Source organism: Lontra canadensis, unplaced genomic scaffold, assembly GCF_010015895.1.
Source record: "Lontra canadensis isolate GAN:19392208 unplaced genomic scaffold, GSC_riverotter_1.0 scaffold3, whole genome shotgun sequence".
Classification (NCBI taxonomy): domain Eukaryota; kingdom Metazoa; phylum Chordata; class Mammalia; order Carnivora; family Mustelidae; genus Lontra; species Lontra canadensis.
Window position 1 is genome coordinate 41,171,621 of NW_022630997.1, and position 22,365 is coordinate 41,193,985.

Sequence of the window (22,365 nt, forward strand, 5' to 3'; positions counted from 1 at the left end):
TGGGAAACTGAGGGTTAAGCAAATTAAATATCAGAACTTCTCAGGGGCTTTGAATCTCAGAACATTATTAGCAGCATGAACATCTTAAAAAGATACACTTTATTCTACCTCAGAACATCACTTGGGAAGAGCCACCTTAAGTGATGTCCTACTATAAATTTTAAGTCTTTTCAGTGTCTCCTATTATAAACACTAAGAAGTTACTTAGAGGTCCAAGTTTATAGGGGCCTGTGCAACTCTTTTCAATACCTTTAAGAGAAATTTTTCTTCATGAGGCAAATAAGAGGTTGTGTAGTGTAGTGGTTAAGTGTACAGACTACAGAGTCTAGATGCCTGGGTTTGGATCCTAACTGTACTACACAACAGCTCTGTGACTTTGGGCAAGTCCTTTAACCCTGTGTGCCTCAATACCCTCCTCTGTAAACTAAAAATGAAAAGAAGTACCACCTCATAGGCAAATTAACTTTATTTAAAGCACTTTAAGTAGTGCTTGCCTCATGGTAAGTAATAGAGTGCTGGTGGTGGGTTTTTGGGTTTTTTTTTTTAAAGATTCTATTTTTATTTATGAGAGAGAGAGCATGCACACACACACACACACAAGCAGGGTGCAGGGACAAAGGGAAAAGCAGACTCCCCGCTGAGCAGGGAGCCCAATGTGGGGCTCAATCCCAGAACCCTGGGATCATGCTCTGAGCTGAAGGCAGACTCTGAACCACCCCAGGAGCCCTGAAATGTTGGTGGTTATTATTCATTCCTATAGAAAAGAGGATTTCAATCACTCTGTAAATGAACACTACCACACTGGTCATTTGAGAAGGAATCCTATAGCTGCATGTCTTGGCATGTTTCAACTGATAAATCTTAATTACCATCTGAGTATCATCTGTATTTTGTAATTTCTACAGTGCCTCATACAGTGCTTTACATGTTAGAATTCTGCAGATATGTGTTGATTTCATCCAAGTAAATGAGAAGCCTAGAAAGGGATGCTGTGGCTCTACTCAAACCTGTGTGCCAGGATTAAAATGCCAGTTCCAACATTTCCTGTGCACTCTTGGCAAAGGTACCTTCTCTGGCCTGTTCCTTCATCTGCAAATTTCTGTTAATAACAGTACTTACTTCTCAGAGTTCATATAATATTGTTTTGTATATAATAAGTACTTAAGAGTGTTACCTGGTACACAGTAAGCACTGTTTAATATCAGCATCTTCTTGCACGTTTCTATAGAGTCTTCAAATCTAATATGAACTGTTGATTAGGCATACTTTACAGGGTACAAGTACATGTTTTAACAATGTTCTTTTGCTTCTCTTGTGTATCACAGACAAAATGGGGAACTTTAAAATAGCAAAACACAAATAATGAATTTTAGAAGAGTCAAGGTACTTCCTTCAAGAGACATGGTGATATGCTGCTATGTCAGATTAAAAACGACCTCAGAAGTGGTGGTCTTGGTGATATCTACTTATTTCATTTTGCTCTGAATTTTTCAGAAGCCAGAAAAATACATACAATTTGCACTTGATCGATGTTCTGCAAACTGCCTGCAGGATTGTGTGCATACCTCAGTAAGATTTATTGCTAACCAACATGCCATGCTAAATTGAAATCAAGATATTACACAATTTTCCAATAAAGAGGTAATTTGATAAGTTGGTATAAATGCTTTGTGAGGATGTAATTGTTGGCATCTCGTTGTATTTCAATAGCTGGTGGAAAATGAGATAAGTTGGAAGGTTTACAGAGGGTCAGAGCTCATCAGATGAGAAGATCATCTTTTTTTATCAGCTCTGGAGAGCACATTTACAGGCTGATAACTAAACAGTTATTCTTTAACAATGGGAACAGCCAGTATTTCCAAAACATTCCAACTAAAAGCCGCTACCATGGGAGAGTCTACTAGAACACTATAAAATGAAAGAAAAAGAATCCTTGAGGTTAACTGTCTTTGTGAATCTTGATTTAATATTTATCTTTTCTGAGTTTTTACTAAGAACTCAAAGAATACAATATATACCTACCTGCATATTTTACTTTCCAACTTTACTGAGATACAATTGGCATAACATTCTAAGCCTGATTTTGTTCTTTCTAAAATAAGTCAGTTTGTTTTTCAGCCTATTTACAGTTTTCTAATTGAGAATTCAAATTTAAATAACAGACATATGATTCTTCAAAATTCTTCCGGTGATACTTAGTATTCAAAATGTCACCAAAGAGCCTATCTTATTAAGCGTTTTATATATTCTTTCCATGCACTCTGCGGGCATTGAAAGAAAGATCCTTCTCCACAACTTTAAATGCACTTCTCAGAGAACAGTTTGGATATCCAAACTCCTATTGTTAAAAACTGCCAAATCCATCCTTCAGTTAAACTTGTGAGTCAAGAAACACTAAGTGGAAGCAGGAGGCAGCCCCTGTTCCTGTTCTTATGGAAATGATTCAGGATGTACCCTCAGACCTAGAGCTCAGGCTGCCTGACTCCCAGCCTTCCGCTAGCATTAACCCCATAAACTATGATTCATTCTTTTCTAAGCAGATTTATAGACCGTGTTACATCACAGCCCCCAGACTTTCAAAGATTTGCAACCTCCAATGTAAAACCTAATTTAGGCAAGGAGACCGAAACCACTGTGTGCAAACAGAGTAAGGCACGACCACCACCCCACCACCACCACCAGTGTCCTCTTCCTAATACCAAGAACCTGTTAATCTGTCACCTTATATGGCAAAATGACCCTACAGGTAGGATTAAGTTAAGGACTTTGAGATGGGGAGATTATCCTGGATTATCTAAATAGCCTCAATCTCATCACACGAATCCTTTAACAGCTGTCCAGGTTGTGGTCAGAGATGTGACCAGGGAAAATGGTCTGAGCAGTGCAACGCTGCTAGTCTTCAAGATGAGGGAGATAGCCAGAGCCAAGGAATGCAGGCAGCACACAGAAGCTCGAAAAGGTGAAGAAACACATTTTTGGGGCACCTGGGTGGCTCAGTCATTAAACGTCTGCCTTTGGCTCAGGTCATGATCACAGGGTCCTGGGATCGAGCCCGGCATCGGGCTCCCTGCTCCGCGAGAAGCCTGCTTCTCCCTCTCCCACTCCTCCTGGTGTTCCCTCTCTCGCTGTCTCTCTCTGTCAAATAAATAAATAAATAAATAAAATCTTTTAAAAAAAGAAAGAAATAAAGAAACACATTCTTCTCTACAGGTTCCCTATCTATGCGCTGATTTTAACCCAGTGAGGCCCACAATGGACTTCTGGCCTACAGAACCGGTAAGGCAATAAATCTGCATTGTTTTAAGCCACTAAGTTTGTGGTAATTTGTTACAGCAGTAAAGAAAACTAATATAAACAAAAGAAAAAATTAATACATACCATTCACCATTCACATGGTAAAGATGTATCTAACAGCACCTTAGCCAACTGATCAAATAAGCCCCACCATAATGAGACAACCTCTGTGGGTCTATCTCCTGCTAGGACATCATGCACACAGTATTCTTGCCAAAAACACAAGAGGACACAATCATATAAGTACTAATTATGGGACATTCCATAAGACAATTATCCCAGACTTGACAAAAATGTCACTGACATATTACGTGTCACTCGTACTAAGAAAAAATAAATAAATTTTTAATAATCGTAAAAAAATAATCAAAAAGTAAACCACAAAAAAACCCACTGATGTGAAAGCAAAAATGAGAGGGAAAACAGTTCTCTATAAAAGATGTAACAACCAAATGTAATGCACAATCCTTAACTGGATCCCAGATTAAAAACAAAAGTTATTAATAACCTTCCGGGACTATTTGGGAAAATATGGTCTAATAGATAACACTCTTGTTTCACTGTTGAATTTCTTATATGAAATAATAGTATTGTGGTTATACAGGAAAATGTTCCTCAGTATATAATTATTATTATGACTTAGTATCATAATATCTTAACATCATAACACCTGCCATTTATTTTCAAACAGCTCAGCCCAAAATGATGACTATGTGTACGTATTTGTATACACACACAGCCAGAAGAGAAAGAACAAATGTACCAAAACATTAACAACTGGTGAATCTAAGTTAAAGAAATAAAGCGCTTACTGTACTATTCTTTCAACTTTTCTGAAATACGGCACTTTCTCAATTTACAAAGTTAAGGGGAAAATACCTTCCTGGTTCCCTACACTGCCTACCTCCCCCAGTCCACTCACCAGCCACCAGTAGTCTAAATGGAGGAACTCTTGTTCCTCAAACAGCCCACACTCTTCCACTAGCGAATCCTGTTTTCTGCACCATTACTCCCATCTCAAGGCTCAATAGCTAGGGCTGGGTTTTGATGTAAGGCAGAAGCTCCCACACGGTATTAAAATACCAGTTTTTGAAGCAAGCTGACCAACTATCAAATAGGAATCAACATTTGATGTCCTTTAATACTGGCTTTGAGTGTAAGCTTTCTTTGCCTCTCTTACTACTGTTTCTCTTACCCCATATAAACTTTAACCTCTGTTTCTTGAGTTTCATCATGCCCATTTATGATCTGAGAGAATCACAAGCATGGCAGTAAACCATGGACAAAAATCAGGACTGGCCGCTTCAGAAACTACTACAGAAACATTGAAGTGCTGCCTGCCTCTGGCTCCCAGCCCACATCACTCTGAGTATCACAGGCAGCCCAGACCAAAGCTCACCTCCTTCCTGTAGGCCTCACTGCTGTCCATATGGCAGCTTACGGACATCAAAGAAGATGGAAGAAATTATCTAAATTCACCAGGCTAGTCCCATTCCCTCCCTTGAACTGTAGAAGAGTCACTGATATCTCAATTACCTCTTCTGCAATAGCTTTTTCCCTGTATGCTAGGATTTTGCAATGCTTAAAAAAAAGGGGAGGGAGAGTGGGGGAGGGTACTGGACTAACAGATGGAGGATTAAGAACAAAAGACCTCCCTGACAGAGGGAACAAGAGCTAAAATGTTTGTATACCTACCATAATAGTACAGAGGAACAAAAATTGAACTTGTAAATAAAATTAAGTTGTTCTTCTGAAACGCCTGTCTAGCTACAGACAGGAAAAGGCCCAGCATGGTTTCTATGTATGTTATGCTGTTTCTAATAGAAAGGACACAATCAAGCCAAAACAAACATCTGTTAAACAGTTAAGTTTGTTAATGAAACAAAATTGCAGCTGGTTTTATCAAAGATCAAAAGTGAAGCAAATTAGAGAAAGGATGTCTGAACAAAGCTGGTTTCTGAAAAATAATGGCTAAAGAATTCTAAACCTACTTGTCAAATTAACACAAATCCTTCCTGGATTTTACTTGGACCACTGATTGGTATTTATTTTGTAGCTTTGTAAAGACCAGACTCACAGTTTAATAACATTCTCTCTAGAGCTTTTGTCTCTATAGTTCATTTTGCAGATTTTTCAAAATACTACCTTTCATAAAGCAAAAAGTTATGCTCCCCGTTAATATTCTGTGACTTAAAAGGCTCACATATAAAACAAACAAACAAAAAAAAGAGAATACAGTCTGCAGCTCCTGGAGACGGCTCTGGGAAAGCAGTCCGGCCCCAAGCAGAAGCCTCGTAACAGATTAGCGCATTATATCACCTTGCCCTACCTCCTCTTCCTACGTGTACAAACACCCCTTCACCACCTGAAGACTGTGAGATAAGGGCACCTACACACAAATACAAACATGATTTTTTCACGGCCCTGTTAACTCAAAATGCTACAAACAAATTACATGGCTGACTCATTTGCTAACTTTGATTTAGTCAGCTAATTGATGTTTATGTACTCAGAAACATTAATAGATCTCAGAGATCAAGGTACCTGAGAAGATGCAGACTCACGTCTGAAAAGGCTGGCATGACTAGAGAGGAACAGTTTCATCAAATCTACCGTAGTTTAATGTGCTAGCCAAGAAAACAGTCTGTAAACTAAACAAAGTCGTGGGCCTGACAATCAAGATTTGCCTTGCAATGACAGAATAATGACATTTTCTCATTTATCCTTTGTACATGATTAACGCACAAAGAAAATACAGAAAATGAACAGGGACCTTCATTCTGAGAAACCTTAAAATGTTCTGCTTATTAAAATAAAGTCTGTAGAGAAAGAATGAATAAAAATCTTTGCCATTCCAAATAAAATCTGAATGAATCAGCCAACAGCCCTTAACTGTTATGTAACTTCAAAAGCTTTAAAACAAAGATTTTCTTGGTACTGCAAGTATATCAGATTTGGCTCTTGTAAGCCAAACAGGTACATGGAATACAAAGGTAAATTCCTGAAAGCTGCTGAAAATATCCAGAATTAGTCAAAAACCCACACCCTTAGTTACAGTCCCTGACGCTTGGAGGAAATAATGACATGAGGAAATCAGAAAACAGACTGATCTACATATAGATCTTCCAGGACAGCACCATGTGTTGTCTGTCGAAAAGGCAGCTCTGGTATCAAGTATGTCTACGATCCAGAGAGTTAAAAAGAATGTTTAAGACTCACTTTCAGTCAAAACTCCTCTGACATAATGTTGCTACTTCTACCTGAAGCCTACTTCATTAGAAGTCTAGACAAGTCCCATCTTGATCAAAGCTCCAAAGTGGAAAAGCTGTCATGCCTCAGAGTCCAACAGAAAAGACTCATTCACTCTTCATTTTATCTATCCCTTGACCCGACTAACTAGTCTGAGACAATCCAAGTGCTCTCTCAGTAATGCCTCGACAACTGGTATTATCTGCTCACAAAAGTCGTCCTCGGATAGTCTGCTATGTGGAAAAACTACCAAAGCTTACTTAGGAACAACATAAACTACAATATTTTTCCTTCCCGTACTCTGAAACAGCAGGTGTTTGATCCATCTAGTCTGCCACACTGTAATAGGTTTCTATCCGACGTTAATCATTCTAAAACTGACTTTCATCCACACCAATTCCAAATTTCGGGTTACACGAAGAGTATATTTTATAATGTTTAGGGCTCTCTCCCACTTTCAGCTGGATACACATAGCTAAGCAGGCTTTGAGAAACGTGACATCTGCAATACAAAGGACACCCATTCAAAGGAAAACTAAGAAGGTCAACAGAGAGGAGGACACTTGGACTCTATAATTAGCAGATAAAAAATACACACATTTCTGCCAAAAAGATCCAGAGTCTGAGACTATGAACAATTCCCCTAGGGCCAAGGGACTTCTGGAAGCCTGCCACATCAAAGAACAATATAGACTAGTGAATGGTCCTTCACAAAGTACAGGCGATTGGAAAAGTCCCAGAGAAAGACAAGAAGGGTCTCTCTAGGGCAGGGATAATGGGACTGGAGAGGGGAGGACAAAATGGAGAAAACCGAAGAAAGGGATCTAAAAATAAAGTTCTTTTATTTATGGCATTTACACAACACAAGAAAGTAATGTAGGATGTACACTAATCTTATGTTTACGGAAATATTTCATACTAATAACACTGCCAAAAGCCCTAATAAAATATCTCCCTAAAAGGGAGTGGGGACAAACAGAATAAACAACTGAACGCGCCAGGACCACAAGTGATTTTTAACACCGTTTTGTCTCTCAGCCTCATTTCAGATCATCCGTGTTCCTTTTTACTTTTTTGACACAGAGAGAGAGATCACAAGTAGGCAGAGAGGCAGGCAGAGAGAAAGGAAGGGAAGCAGGCTCCCCGCTGAGCAGAGAGCCTGATGCGGGGCTCGATCCCAGGACCCTGAGATCATGACCTGGGCCGAAGGCAGAGGCTTTAACCCACTGAGCCAGCCAGGCGCACCCCGTGTTCCTTTTTAAACTCATCTTTACTTTTTCCTTATGGAGATTATCACTGTTTTTATAATTCTGTCTGAAGGCTTCTGCAAGATTCTCATAGTTATTTCACTTCTTCAAGAAAAAAAGGTCAAAAGCCCTACCTGATATTATTAGAAGCATCTCCCCTACCAACTATAGCAGCCTAAAATGAGAGTTCCCATGTTATGTACTGTACTGGAAACAACAATATTTGATACTTAATACTATAGCCAAATATCGCCAATACAATGAAAAACCAAGGAATCTGTTTAAAATTGAACTAAACGGATTTTGTAAAAATGCGAAAGCCCAAATATTCAAATGGAATCTTAATGCTACAAAGTGTGTGGTGATAACTGAAGTCTCTCTTAGAATATTTGACTTTCCAAAGTCCTCATAATCTGACCTAATTGAGCTTTACCAGTTTTAATGAGAAACACTAATACTATCCTTTAGGAGTTCCCTCACCAAGTCAAAGATAAAGTTTTATCTTCGGTGGCTTAATTCATTTCCATATCACCTCACCAAAGCGAGCTTTCTTAAATAAATACAAAGAAGTTATGCTAAGGAGCCAGTGTGGTAATATCCAATTTGAATTCTAGTCTATCAGAAGATGTGCAATTACATTTCAGAAAGGAAGGAGCCCTTCTATTTTAACGTGCATTGTATTTCTCCTAGCAGCCATGCATAGGAATGATGATGATGTTAAATCTAATTAGACACAGATTTACTACTTTCCTTACTACTTTCCCATACTGCTAATATTATAAATAGTACCTGCCTTAAAAACGGTAAACTCACCGCAACTACCAGATTTAAAATGCCAGAAATCTATTTGTTGAGGGAAAGCTGCTTCTGAACACCTGAGGAAATGAAGAGATACTTTCACTGTTAATGAAAAGCCACAACTGTTGACCAGTATACAGCCCAGCGGTAAAGAGGTCTGGAGTCACACTGTCTCATCAGCATCTTGGCTTCACCACTCAACAGTGTGGCCAAATTACTTGGGCTTGGAGCCTCAGTTTTTCATGTACAAAATAAGGATAATAACCCTATGGCCCTCACAGTTATTGTGCAGGTCAAGAAGATAATAAATGTAAAGCACTTGGAATATTGCCAGCATTTAAGTGTTAAGAAATGTCAGTTATTATTTTTACCATTTTGGTTTTCATTTTCACAATTAAATGAAGCTACTCAGCAAAAGCTACTAGAACCTTAACAGCTTCTCTGAGAGACCTCAGTTGGCTAAATTGTGACAAGACTCCATCTCTGTACAAACAGTTGTCATTTATACCATAAATGTCCTCTCACAATACAAACACTACAGACTTCTAGCACATCAAGAACAACAATAATCTGCCCTTTGAATATAGTAGATAAGGTCCTATGTACAAGAAACCACAGTGCAACCAGTCTACATTCAGATCCACGCTCAGCGCCTATAAAGTAACAATAATCAAAAGCCAACAACTAGCACATTACGCTTTTAGTATAAGAAACAACAAATATTTTCTAGAGTACTAAAATATTCACATTGGCTGTTTGACATTTTGGATCCCTCTGAGAATCTGATAAGATAAAAACAAGACAAACAAACAAAAAACCACGATAGACCCTAACCTCAGAAAAACGTTTGGAAACAGATGACTTTTATACTCGATTTCTGGGGATGTGTGACCCACCTATCTCAAGCTCATTCACCGGCCCAGGTTAAGAATTTCTATTACATTTACTTATAAGTCTACATGGTTGTAAACCATTTACCACTTGTAATCTCAAAGGGCAATATTACATTTTCAAGGAAAAATACTATTGCAATATATAATACAAACAATACAACTGCTTATGGTCAAATTGATTTGGTATGATTTTTATTAAGCTTTATTTGTTCTTTTCTAAGAATTAGATTATGATTAAATCACTACACAATTGATCTCCAAATTCCATCAAGTAAAAATTTTAGGACACATTTTCTCTGGTTTCCTTATTCGATGATGATGCTAACTGGACAATATAAAAAGATCAGCATCACATAGCAGTAACAATTGCAGGCTAAGCAATAAATTACTTTCAGACATGAATTTTCCTTTAGACTAAAAATACTTCCATACAGATGCTGCATGAAAAAAAAAATGATAAGGTTAGCAAGAAATGATGGGCAAGGTTAAAGAGAAGAATAGGAAAGGGACTGTGGAAAATTTATAGTGATTACTGTCACAAGTAAAGATATCCCCTGGATCACAAAGTTATTGCAACATACTATTAAGGTGCCTAAAGCTGCCTGAATTAGTCCATGTACCTGGTAATTATCAAACCTTAATATACCTCAGGGTAATGTACAGGTTTTAAAAACAAAGATACCCAAATCCACCAAGAAGTGGCTCTACATTCCCTTAAGGAATTTGCCCATGGTGTATAAGTGTTTATAAAAATATTTAATGAGAAACAGAAGTGCTTAATGTGGCTCTGTCAGACATAGCAATTAGGATTTGAGTCACTCAATGTATTTTTTTGAAACAAATGTTATTAAAAAATTTTTTCTCTGTAGGTTTACTTCTTTCTTTATGCCCATTTTCTCACAAAGAAGTGAGGGTTGGTTACAAAACACAGATGCCACCAAAAGATAAACGAATCTGAGGAAAACTAATAAAAGAAAAATACGATTAAGAAGTAAATGCTAGGGTTTCGATTAATCTGTGGAAGGCAAATCACCTGGTCCTACCCAGTTTCTGGAGCTAGGATTCCATCAGCTTAAACAATTGAGGGAAGCAGAGGCCATCTCAAGAGCTGGCAGTATCCAGAAGAGGAAAAACAAGCCATCGGCTGCACTTTTCTTAACTTTTCTTAACACTTGTGTCACTTAACTTTTCTTAACACTTGTGTCTCCATCACTTCTAGAAATGTAGTCAACACAACCACTCTTTCTAACAACAGTGAAGGCCTGAATATAAACAGTTTGTTGTTGTTCTACTTTGGTTTTAGTTTGGGAGGTAACTTCAGTAGCTTTGAAATGAACAAAAATCTTACTCCAATACTTAAAATTGTTGCGGTCACATAAAGAGCAATCTGTCACGTGTGTGTGTGTGTATGTGTGTGTGTGTATGCATTACAGAAGTAACATAAGACCCGGAGAAACAAAAGAGTATAAGAAAGATACAGTATGAGGCAAAATGAACATTCACTTTCTCCCACTGAGAAGTAGACAACAATAAATGACTTTAAATAGGCAGGATTTGGGTCACATATTAAAACAATTCCAGGGATGCCCAGGTTATGAGTATTAACAACTAGTCTACAAACATCTTCTCTGAAAATAGTAATTAAAAAATTTATTAATTATACCTCAATAAAGTGGAAAAAATAAACTATAAATAATTTTAAATTTTAAGAGCAAAAAATACATGATAGCCTTTCTTAGATATTTTTAAATATATATGGTCCTGCCTTGATGAAGGAGGATTTAATTTATCTATCCAGGTCCCTTCAAGTACTCACCAATTAGTTTAAAAAACAAATCACATAATCATCACATTAAATTCTTAATCGACCAGTGAGGAAGACCTCAATACATAGTAAAATAGTACAGAACAATTTATATCATAAACAATGCATACATTTTAAAATATGGAAGCCTGCTTTTAAGGCAAACAGCTAACTTTATTCAACTTCACTTGGAACTTTTGTCCATACAAAATTTAACTGAAACTGTGCATGTCAGATAGGCAATATTTAGAATGTATTAACCTTCTCTTCACTTACCTGGTCTTTCTCATGGGGTAGAAGGCTGACAGGTGGTAGCGAGGAAGGGAAAGCACTGGGATATTTGGGAGCCCCTTTGCCATCTAAGCTTCCGTAATTGACCCTGTACTGCGGTCCATCTTTCAGTAATCTCCCATTGTTCACTGCGCGTTTAGCCCCTAGTCGCAGCCGCTGCTGAAAGGCTGGGTTGTTGGTGGTGCTTGTGAGATCACTTTGACTTCTGAGATACTTCTCGATGTTCTTCAGTGAGGAGCCATTTGGTTCCTCAAGCCCTTCAATTGCTCTCCTTAAAAGTTTATTCCAATCCACATTGCGGAGATCATTACATGATCCCCTAGACCCCTTGGTTGACTTAGGAAAAGTGCCTGGTTTAACTGATGAAAAGCGCCCAGGGTTGTCTGGGTCCTTATAGGAGGCAAGGCCTTTGTTGGTGACTTTGAGAACTGAGCCATCCTGAACACTGAGTTCCAGCTGCTCAGAGACTGTCTTCTTATCCAACCCATGGGAAGTGCTGACTGCATGGCAGATTCTCTCTTCAGAGGGCCTTTGCTTTTGCTTTTTTATTTTTTGTATAGCTTCAAGAATCCACTCTGTATAAAGTGGGTTTGCAAGTTTTACCATGGTTGACAAATGACTTCTTCAATACCAAAGTTACCCATAGAGGTTCTCCTTGTATTTAACAGGACTTGAACATTTGAAAGTCATTTACGACTCAACAAACGGGCAGAATATTCCAGACCTTATTAAGCAAAACCTCACAAACATCCATCCTTAAGAGATTAAAAACAGGACACAGAGGCAATGTTGATAGTTGTCTTATTTTACCAACAGGAAAGACTGCATTCTCCCGAAGAACATCTTTAACAAGGAAATCAAGACCTTAAAGGATAAAAAGGGGGAATAGCCTCTTAATAATGGAACTTCTAAAAATAAAAGACTCTTTAGTATTACTTTTAAGATGCAAAAGGACCACAGAAGTAATGACAGGCAGGTAATTATGTAACAAAGCCAAGTGACTGTATTTCTTAACCAGAAATTGGGTCATAGTCTGAGAAGGAAATTTTTTTAGGATTTTCCTTTGTTATTTATATGAAGTCATTGATGGGGCATTTAAAAGATCACACCTAAGTTATTTATTTAATGGATTAACCTTTATTGAAATTAATAAAATTACATGAGTGGTTCAAGATATATGTCTATCATAAACATAAAACCAACCTCAAAGAGTAAGTCTACAACACAAAAACTCTGATGAAACTACAATGACCCTTGAACAATGCAGGGGATTATCAAAAAATCTATGTGTAACTCTTGACTCCCCCAAAACTTAACCACTAATAGCCTACTATTAACTGGAAAACTTACCAACAATATTAAACAGTTGATTAACACGTTTTAATATTATATGTACTATCCACTGTATTTTTACAATAACGTTACCCTGAGAAAAAATATAAGAAAATCACAAGGACAAGAAAATACATTTACAGTACTCTATTTGTCAAAAAAAAAAAAAAAAAGAAAAATCAAAGTGTAAGTGGATCCACAGAGTTCAAACCCATGTTGTTCAAGGGTCAACTGTACATTAACCTTAGTTCAAGAAATCTTAAACTTGGGGGGCAAAAAAGGGCAATAATCCTGATTCTCCTACTTCAGCTAGATATTATATTTCCCAAGTTTCACATATAAGAAAATTTCCCATCTAGCCACTTCTACAGACTCATATCCTCCCATCCCTTTGCAAAGGGTCTATGACACTCTCTAATCCACAGGCTGGAAAACTCAAACTAGTATGGTAACATAACCCTTCATCTTTTAAGTAACATACTATTCTAGGTATCTTAATACCTGCCCAATACAAGGACAGTTCATACAAATCTGATTCCAGGTAAACAGTTGCTCCCCAAAAGCCTCTGGTGTGCACCAAAACCATCCTTACATCTCCAATCTGTATTGAACCTGCGAAGAACACCAGGACAAAGTGCCCTGGCCTGGGAGTTGGGTCAGATCCGGACTCTGATCTTGCCTTCCACTGGCGATATTCACATGGGAACTCTTTTTATACTTTCAAGTTTACAGAGTATGCTCACATGTAATTTGTCATTTAATCTGCAAAACATCTCTATGAGCAAAGTGAGGTTCAGGGGAAGATGGAACTCACTCATGGTAATAGTCTATAGTCTATAGCCTAAACTTAAGGCTCAAATGCCATTATTCTAAAATCTAAGTCCCGTGCTATCTTCACCTGAGCCACAACTTCTTCTGAAATCAGACTAATGGTATGAACACCAGCTCTACCAACATCTACTGAAGAAACCCTGGATAAATGACACATTTCAGTCACCTTACCTGTAGTGCAGGAATAGTAAATCCCTCACTGGAGTGCTAAGAGAATTAAGTGAAAATGCTATCTAATATTCAACATATAGTAGCTATCATCACTTCCCATTAATGCAACTGTCTGTACAGTTTGAAAAATGCCTCATTAAAAAAATTAAGTGTATATCTGGTTATTTACTTAACCTATCTACAACCTACCTTTCCTCAAAACTAGCCAGATACAATGACAAACGTAACATTTGCTCTGTTGCTGAAAAACTGGGCCACTGAACTACACTTGCTCAGTCAGCCTGAAAGAGGCAGTTTAAAAAGGATTGTCCTCTCTTTGCAGTCAGTAAACTGTATGTTCACTTCATTTTTTTTCCCCTCGGGATTCAGAAACTTGGGGCTAAAGGGACTGAAGAGGTCATCCCATCTAATCTCTAGTTATCCAGTAAAAGATTCCTCGTTCAATAACCCCAACAGATGGGCCATCAAATCTTAAAATACTTCCAGTGACAGAGAATTTATTACTTTTTGAGATAGTTCACGCCACTACTGGACAGCTCTAACTGTAATAACATATTCCTTGCTCACAAGACCCAAAATCTGTCTTCCTAGAACTTCTACCCTCTAGTCTTGGTTTCCCTAAAACAATCTCAAGAAATTCTTACTAATTCTTTAATGTAACAGGCCTTCAAATATTTGAAAATAAGAATCTTTTGAAAACCACTAAAACTGAACTCCACCTACCTCCCGCCCCATTTTAGACCACTCTTATTCCAGTTCCTTAACACTTGCACATCACGTGGTTGCCAAGCACTTCCTCCTTTTCGGTTGCTCACTAGTTTGGCTAATGTCCATCTTAAAATCTGGCAGTCCAGGCATTATCCAAGCATAAATGTAATCCAAGGTTATGTGAACTTTCTTAACAGCCTTGCCACACAACTGACTCATGGTAAGCATACAGTCCAACTAAAAATCCCAGCTCTTCTTTCAAAAATGCGGTCAAGCTGAGTCTTTCCACTCCCTTCCTTGTGCAAATATAAATGCTGGGATTTAAAATTTATTACGGTTCAAGTTCATTTTGTTGGTTTGAGTCTATCTTCCAACCTGTTGGATTGTTTTGAATCTTGATTCTGTCATCTATGTCATCTGCAAATCTAGTAAGTGCTCCCCTCTGTCATTATATAAACCACTGAAAAAAATGTTAGACTTGGAATATGGTGTGTTTAGGAATAAAACCACTGGCTTTCACAGTGCAACTACTTCCAAGATAGAACATGGGAATCACTGTGTGTTAAGTTTAAAATAGGACACATCTTTCCAAAGTAAAACGGTTTGGGGCAAATTTTCATTAGAAGACATTTCACTATGTTCATGTAATTATTTCACCTTTTATCGTTTACTCAGGATGAATCCACTCATTTAATTTGATTGCACAAAATACAACTGCAGGAAACAGGAGGAGAGGTTACAGAAAAGTACCCAATATCGCAAAGGTGCTCCCAGGCATTTTGGTTACACAAGTAAAGGAACATACCTTAAAACAAAAACTAGTAAAAACTCAAAATATACCTTCATGACAAGGTATTACCACTATCTTTACACATAATCAACAGAATCATTCATATCCATTTAACAACACATTTCAGTAAGACTGAGATTCTGTATCTTAAAAATATAATAAAATAAGGGAAAATACCAGAATTGGAACTCCAAATGTATTAACAGTCCATGACAAAAAAGAAGATTGTCCAGATCTTCAAGCAAATCTGCCAAAGGAAAAAAAGTAAATGTTAATCTGGGCATAAAGACATCCTTCCAATTCAGGAACCATCTATGGATCTACACAACTATCCAATACAAACAACTGCAATGAGTTTATCAGCACTTTACTTTTGGTGCTATATTAACTCTTTCCTACCACTTAAGGGTATTTAAAAAAATGGAATTCAGGACAGGAAATGAAACCCCACAGCCATGCTCAAAGAGAAATTTTGCTCTTAAGACCATATGTGTTTTTCCAAATTTTAAAAAATCAGGTTAAGCCTGGGTGGCTCAGTGGGTTAAAGCCTCTGCCTTCGGCTCAGGTCATGATCCCAGGGTCCTGGGATCGAGCCCTGAATCAGGCTCTCTGCTCAGCAGGGAGCCTGCTTCCCTTCCTCTCTCTCTGCCTGCCTCTCTTCCTACTTGTGATCTCTGTCTGTCAAATAAATAAATAAAATCTTTAAAAAAATAAAATAAAATAAAATAAAAATAAAAATAAAAATCAGGTTATGATAGGAGCACCTGGGTGGCTCAGTCAGTTAAGTATCCAACTGGATCTCAGCTCTGGTTCTCATCTCAAGATTGTGAGTTCAAACCCCACGCTGGGCGTGGAGCCTACTCCAAAATAAAATAAAATAAAATAAAATAAAATAAAATAAAACCAAACCAAACCAAACCAAACCAAACCAGGCTGTGACAAAGTCTAAGAAAGAATCTCACCACAGGGGGAAAAAAATCTTGGTATTGCTCAAAAAGCCAGGCAGGTATAACATTTTGTCTGAAAACAAAAAAGTCAAATGTCATTTGAAACTCAGTTATTAACTTTCCAGGAAACGTTCACGATTTGTCCCAAAGGTCACCTTTCATCTATGTACTGACTGGACAATCAAGATATGGCCAATACCTGCACCTAAGAGAAGACTGTACCAGTTTCCACAAGAATAAGTATATACTGGCACACATCACACTTCAGACAATAGTGATCATTTTCACTTCAAAGGCAAAAAATAAATTTAAAACAACAATGTGAATAATTACATTGGATCTTATACAAAACAACGAAGCAACCTTAGATTCTCCTTCTCCCCTCCCCCAGCGCCACAGACACACACACCCCACTCCTCAATTTAATCTCAAAATTAGCTCTCATCTGACACCAACCAACAGAGTTAATTAGGCAGAAGCAGATGTAACTCAGCAGCTCTATGCTACAACCAGAATCAGTGTTAAAGCATACACACACACACACACATAGCTAGGAGAGGAACAAAATCAGTAGTCGCTTATCTGTAGCCAATTCTCAACTAAACACATGTATATTATCCACTTTGTGTATTATCCACTGCAAATTTTTTTAATCTTAGGCGGGTTTGTTACTGACAGCCCACTGCCCCACTGTAAATTGGTATACAGTAAGAGAATAGATTGAAAACCAATTTAATTTCAGTCTAAGCAGTATCTAACTAGAAAGACAAGTCTACAGGAAAAGATGCATAATTCATTCAAAAGCCAAAAAGAAAGGCTTTTTTTCCCCCTGATTTGGAATTATCCACACCACCTCTCTTTTTCAGAGCACTAGGATTTGTTTCACATGCAGACAGGACATTCTATCAGAAGTACAACCCTAAAAAATAATTATCCTCTTTTCATTTTTTTTCAGTAAAATGAAAGTTGGACTAAAAGGCTATCAAAAAGGGAATAAATCATTCCAAATTAATTCTGGGGACTCATGCAACATCAAATTAAATTATTCTATTTTCTAAGGTTTTGAATCACTTTATTTTTAACTACAAAATAATATCAGTAAATTATATGGTTGTATGGATGTATTTACATCATTCATTACAAACTATTTGAAACAGATCTAGAGAAATGCTTAGTCCAACACGCGCTTTTGGCTTCATTAGTATTATATAAATATCAACACTATTCAGAAATATTCATGTCAGCATAAGAGGAGTCAAAATACCCTGGATCATAAATATTATGTGAAACCTCCTCGATGCTTTCACTAAAGCTGTGTGTTGTTTCAAAATCAATGTCATAACACTTGAGTCATATCACAGATGAGCCAAAAACAGTGGTTAAAAAAAATAAGGATTAACAATAGAGTTTACTCTTTTGTCATCCTGGGTTTTACTTGCTAACAGTTATTTTTAGCTTTCCCACTTTTATATGCTCCTGGATTTTTTCACAGCCTATTATGTAACTGAGTGAGGATCCACACATCTTAACAGTATCTTCTGAAACAGAACATACACTGCTTAAGGGAAGAGACCTTAACTTTTTTCCTTGTCTAACCACTCAGCACAGGCTATCTGCACACTTGCTCAAAGCAGTGTCCAAAGTTAACAAATAATCTGCTGTCTGCCATCAAACATCATCCCATCTGTTAACTCAAATCCTGGATATATCTATTTCCCCAAAAATTAATGCTCAAGGCCCCAAATATATGAACTGGAAGGAGAAGATACAAATACTAATCAAAGAACAACCAACAACATTTAGCAAGACATTCCCTGTATGCAGCCTTATGGTAGGTGCTAGAGGCATAAGAAGCAATTCAGAAACAAAGCACTGTTTGGTAGTTCTTCAAAAAGCTAAAAAGGAAATTGCCATAAGACCCTACATCAAGGGGACACCTGGGTGGCTCAGTGGGTTAAAGCCTCTGTCTTCAGCTCAGGTCATGATCCCAGGGTTCTGGGATCGAGCCCCACATCAGGCTCTCTGCTCACCAGGGAGCCTGCTTCACCCTCTCTCTCTGCCTACTTGTGATCTGTCAAATAAATAAATAAAATCTTAAAAAAAAAAAAAAGACCCTACAATTCAACATGTAGGTTTATATCCTGATGAACTGAAAACAGGTACTCAAGTAAGTACACATACACACCTGTTCATAACAGCACTATTCTCAATAGCCAGAAAGTGGACACAGACCAAAATGTCCATCAATAGCTGAATGGAAACTGGGTGATGGGTATTAAGAAGGGTATGCAATGGAATGAACACTGGGTGTTATACACAACTGAATCACTGAACTCTACCTCTGAAACTAATCTTACACCATATGTTAATTAACTGAATTTAAATAAAATTTTAAAAAAAGGAAAAAAATTTTTTTAAAGAACAGTTGTATAGATTAACAAAAGATGGCATATCCATGCAGTGGAATATTATTCAGTCATAAAAAGAAAAACGCTGATATATGCTACAGTTTGGCTGAACCTTAAAAATATGTTGCAAAAGAAGCCAGACACAAAAAGTCACATATGGCATAATTCCATTTATATGAAACATCCAGAACAGATAGATTGGTGGGGCCTGGGGAGTGGAGGGATGAAGAGAAACTGCTTAAGGGGTAAGGGATTTTATCTTAGATTGATGAAAATATTTTAGAACTAGATAGAGGTGGTGGTCACACAACACCAGGATTTACTAAATACAACTGAATTGTTCACTTTAAATGGTTAAATTTATGTCATGCAAATTCCACCTTAGTAAGTCATTAAAAAAAAGAGCACTAATTATAATACCAACCATTTTCTGACACCTACTGCAGGCCAGGCACTTCACATACACTATCAGTACACACACATAGATATCATTAAACCTTAAAACAACTCTGTAAGGTAGCACTGTTGCCTGATCTTGCAAACGGAAAACTGAGACATGACTTGGTCAAGGCTTCAGACCACTAAGTCTGAAGAATTTACTTCCAATGCTAAAACCTAAAGTCTTTCCTGTGTCTCCACTGGCTTTCAAATAAGACTCCTTGGACGTCTTGTGAGAAAGTGCCTCAAGTTATCACCTGCACTACGTTCAACACTAAGGTTACATAAGTCCTTGCACCCAACAAAGGCGCTCCATTTTAATTGTCCCATTCATACTAGGCTTCTGAAGAGTCACTTCACAGAAAGGGTTCCTCCAACTACGGCAGGAAAAAAGTCTGGAAACCACTGTGACTTTTCCTTGCCCAGTGGGCAGAACACAACTTGGGTGGGTGGGACATAAACTGGACCTTGAAATTGGGACAACGACCCAGTTTCGTAATCCAAATAAAATGAAAATTTAAATCCTTCGTGGTCCAGCAAAAACTGACACCATCTCACAGAAAGCCCTATATCTCTTCGTCTAACAGGAAGCTTTTAGCTATCTTAATATTTTAGCATTCATTTCCCATTTTGTATTATGCTTATTTGTGTACTGACCTCATCTCCCTTACTAGAACCATGAAATTCTTAAGAGCAGGATTCAGGTCTGATTTCACCTTTGTATGCCCCTAGATTTCCCAGAACCACTGCTTGAACATAAGAGGGGTGGCGTGCCTATCTGCTAGATGGCCACACCAGGGAACAAATGAAGGGAATCTAGCAGAGGGCACAGGAGCTAAGTATGAACTGCCTAAAAAAAAAGGACACCAAGTCCATATGCACGTGTTGAAGAGAAGAAAGAAATAAAGTTGGATGTAACGAAAACCAGGCTGAGGCGTGTGAACGTGACAGATGAATAGGAAGCCAATGCAGAGGTAGACACAATACAGCACAGTGAAGTGCACCCACGCATGCGCACAAATTTGTTCAATGTTTGAATCTCTCTGGCAATAGTATCCATCCAGTGTAAGTTGGAGGGAAGGATGACTGAACAAACAAAAGCAACCAGGACTTCATCTTTCCCAACATCAATCTTGTTCAACTTTTATTTATGAGCCTAACTCAGCAGCAAGCCCAGAGTAGGCACTCAATAAATGTTAATTGAATTGAATATTTAATTCCCCATTTTTTGGGAATAATACTAAATTCTTTCTCACTACTCATTAACATCGAGAGTTTTCAATTCACAAGCTAATAATGTTTTCCAAGGATTTCTGAGAGGCTAAATCACCATGAAAATTATCATTTCAACTAATACATATTATATTAATTGGAAGTTTAATTTTTCATGTCATGCTTCCTAGTTGACAATATCCTTGTTATGTCATTAAACTGTAATTGTGTAAATCTGCTTCAACAAACAATAACTGAACCATCAATAAACTATTATGACTTCCATAATCCTTAGCAAAGATTAGTTTCAACATCATCATCATAAATTAGTAGAGACATGCCCCAAATCTCCTGGTGAAGCCCAAGGATTAGGTTTGCGAAGTCATCCCTACATTTACGTGCTCAATAGTTTCAGTCTCTAAACTTTAATCACACTGTTAGGAACCTCACAGGAAATTTGATCCCTTGTAAAACAGAGGATTTTAGAGACAAGATGAAAAGTCATTTGAAGTCATCAGGCCTTTGGAGCCAGGGTACACTGATTAATAATGATGATATTATAACTAAGCACTCTCACTTAAGAAATAATCAACTAAATTTAGAATGTCTTTTTTTGGCATTCAAAAATTCCTATTCAACCCTAGATTTCTTCCTAATTATAAATTAGCTTAACCAGGTTTTAATGATAAAGACTGAGAACAATGTATTGAGAAAAGAAATCTGACACCTGAATTTTTAAAAGATTATTTTGAAAATACAGATCATATAAGAATTCTGTATTAGTTTTATTATAGATGTCTTCAAAAAGGATAGCCTGTAGAGCCTGAAAACCAATTAGGGTTCCCCTTTGAGAACCTCAAGAAAACTACAGATCTAGGGGCACCTAGGTGGCTCAGTTGGTTAAGCCACTGCCTTCAGGTCATGTTATGATCCCAGGGTCCTGGGATGGAGCCCCGAGTTGGGCTCCCTGCTCTGTGGAGAGCCTGTTTCTCCTTCTCCCTCTGCCTGCCTCTGTCAAATAAACAAATAAAATCATAAGAAAAAAAAAATCCTATAGATCTATTTTTAAAAATGAACACATGTACAGTCATTTGCATACAATCTCAAGGGTTTACAGGACCTCTTTCACCTGTACCAAGAGCCCTTAAGGCCCACCTACTACTCTACTTACTTTAATATACAGAGAGGTCAATAATTTTATTGAGTTTCAAAGTAACTATTTCTACATGTGTCTTTTTTTTTTTTTTTTTTTTTTTTTAATTCTATGTGAAGGCGCCTGGGTGGCTCAGGTTAAGCCTCTGCCTTCGGCTCAGGTCATGATCTCAGGGTCCTGGGATTGAGTTGCACATCGGGCTCTCTGCTCGGCAGGGAGCCTGCTTCCTCCACTCTCTCTCTCTCTCTGCCTGCTTCTCTGCCCACTTGTAATCTCTCTCTGTGAAATAAATAAATAAAATCTTGAAAAAAAATTAAAAAATAAAAATAAAAATTCTATATGAGACAGAGCACAAGTGGTGGGTGGGGCCGGGGTGAGGGGAGTAGAGGAAGAAGCAGACTCCCCAGGGAGCCTAAGTGACCCTGGGGCTTGATCCCAGGACCCTGAGATCTGAGCAGAAGGCAGATGCTTAATAGACAGAGCCACCTGGGCACCCCTCTGTGTGCTTTCATGAGGACATGTTACATTTTAAGTAAGAGAGTCACTCTCCTTGGTTTGGGATATTATCAATTAGAGGTCTGAAATCTTATTCAATAAGGAGGTGTGCCATGATGGGACATTATGTAGAGAGTTCAGGGATCAAGTCCCCACTCTGCCAGCTTCCTAAGCTGTGGGATACTGGACATGTTAATCAATCTAAGTCTCTGTTTTGTCCTCTGTGAAAAAGACTATACACCCCTGTTTGGCAGAACTGTTAAGAGGAATAACTGAGATAACAAATATGAGAGAACCAAGGATG

General features: G+C 37.8%; 1 protein-coding gene across 8 annotated transcripts in view; it reads right to left on the reverse strand.

The window, feature by feature from the left end:
* Positions 1–22,365, reverse strand: part of KAT6B (lysine acetyltransferase 6B) — a 187,161-nt gene that overhangs the window by 159,687 nt on the left and 5,109 nt on the right. For all 8 annotated transcript variants that reach the window (XM_032839652.1, XM_032839642.1, XM_032839633.1 and 5 more), the window contains exons 2-3: positions 15,586–15,655; positions 11,562–12,440 (exon numbers count right to left, since the gene is read on the reverse strand). In XM_032839652.1, coding sequence (XP_032695543.1) covers positions 11,562–12,182 — 621 coding nt within the window. In that variant the 5' untranslated portion in view covers positions 12,183–12,440; positions 15,586–15,655. The remainder of the gene's footprint in view (positions 1–11,561; positions 12,441–15,585; positions 15,656–22,365) is intronic.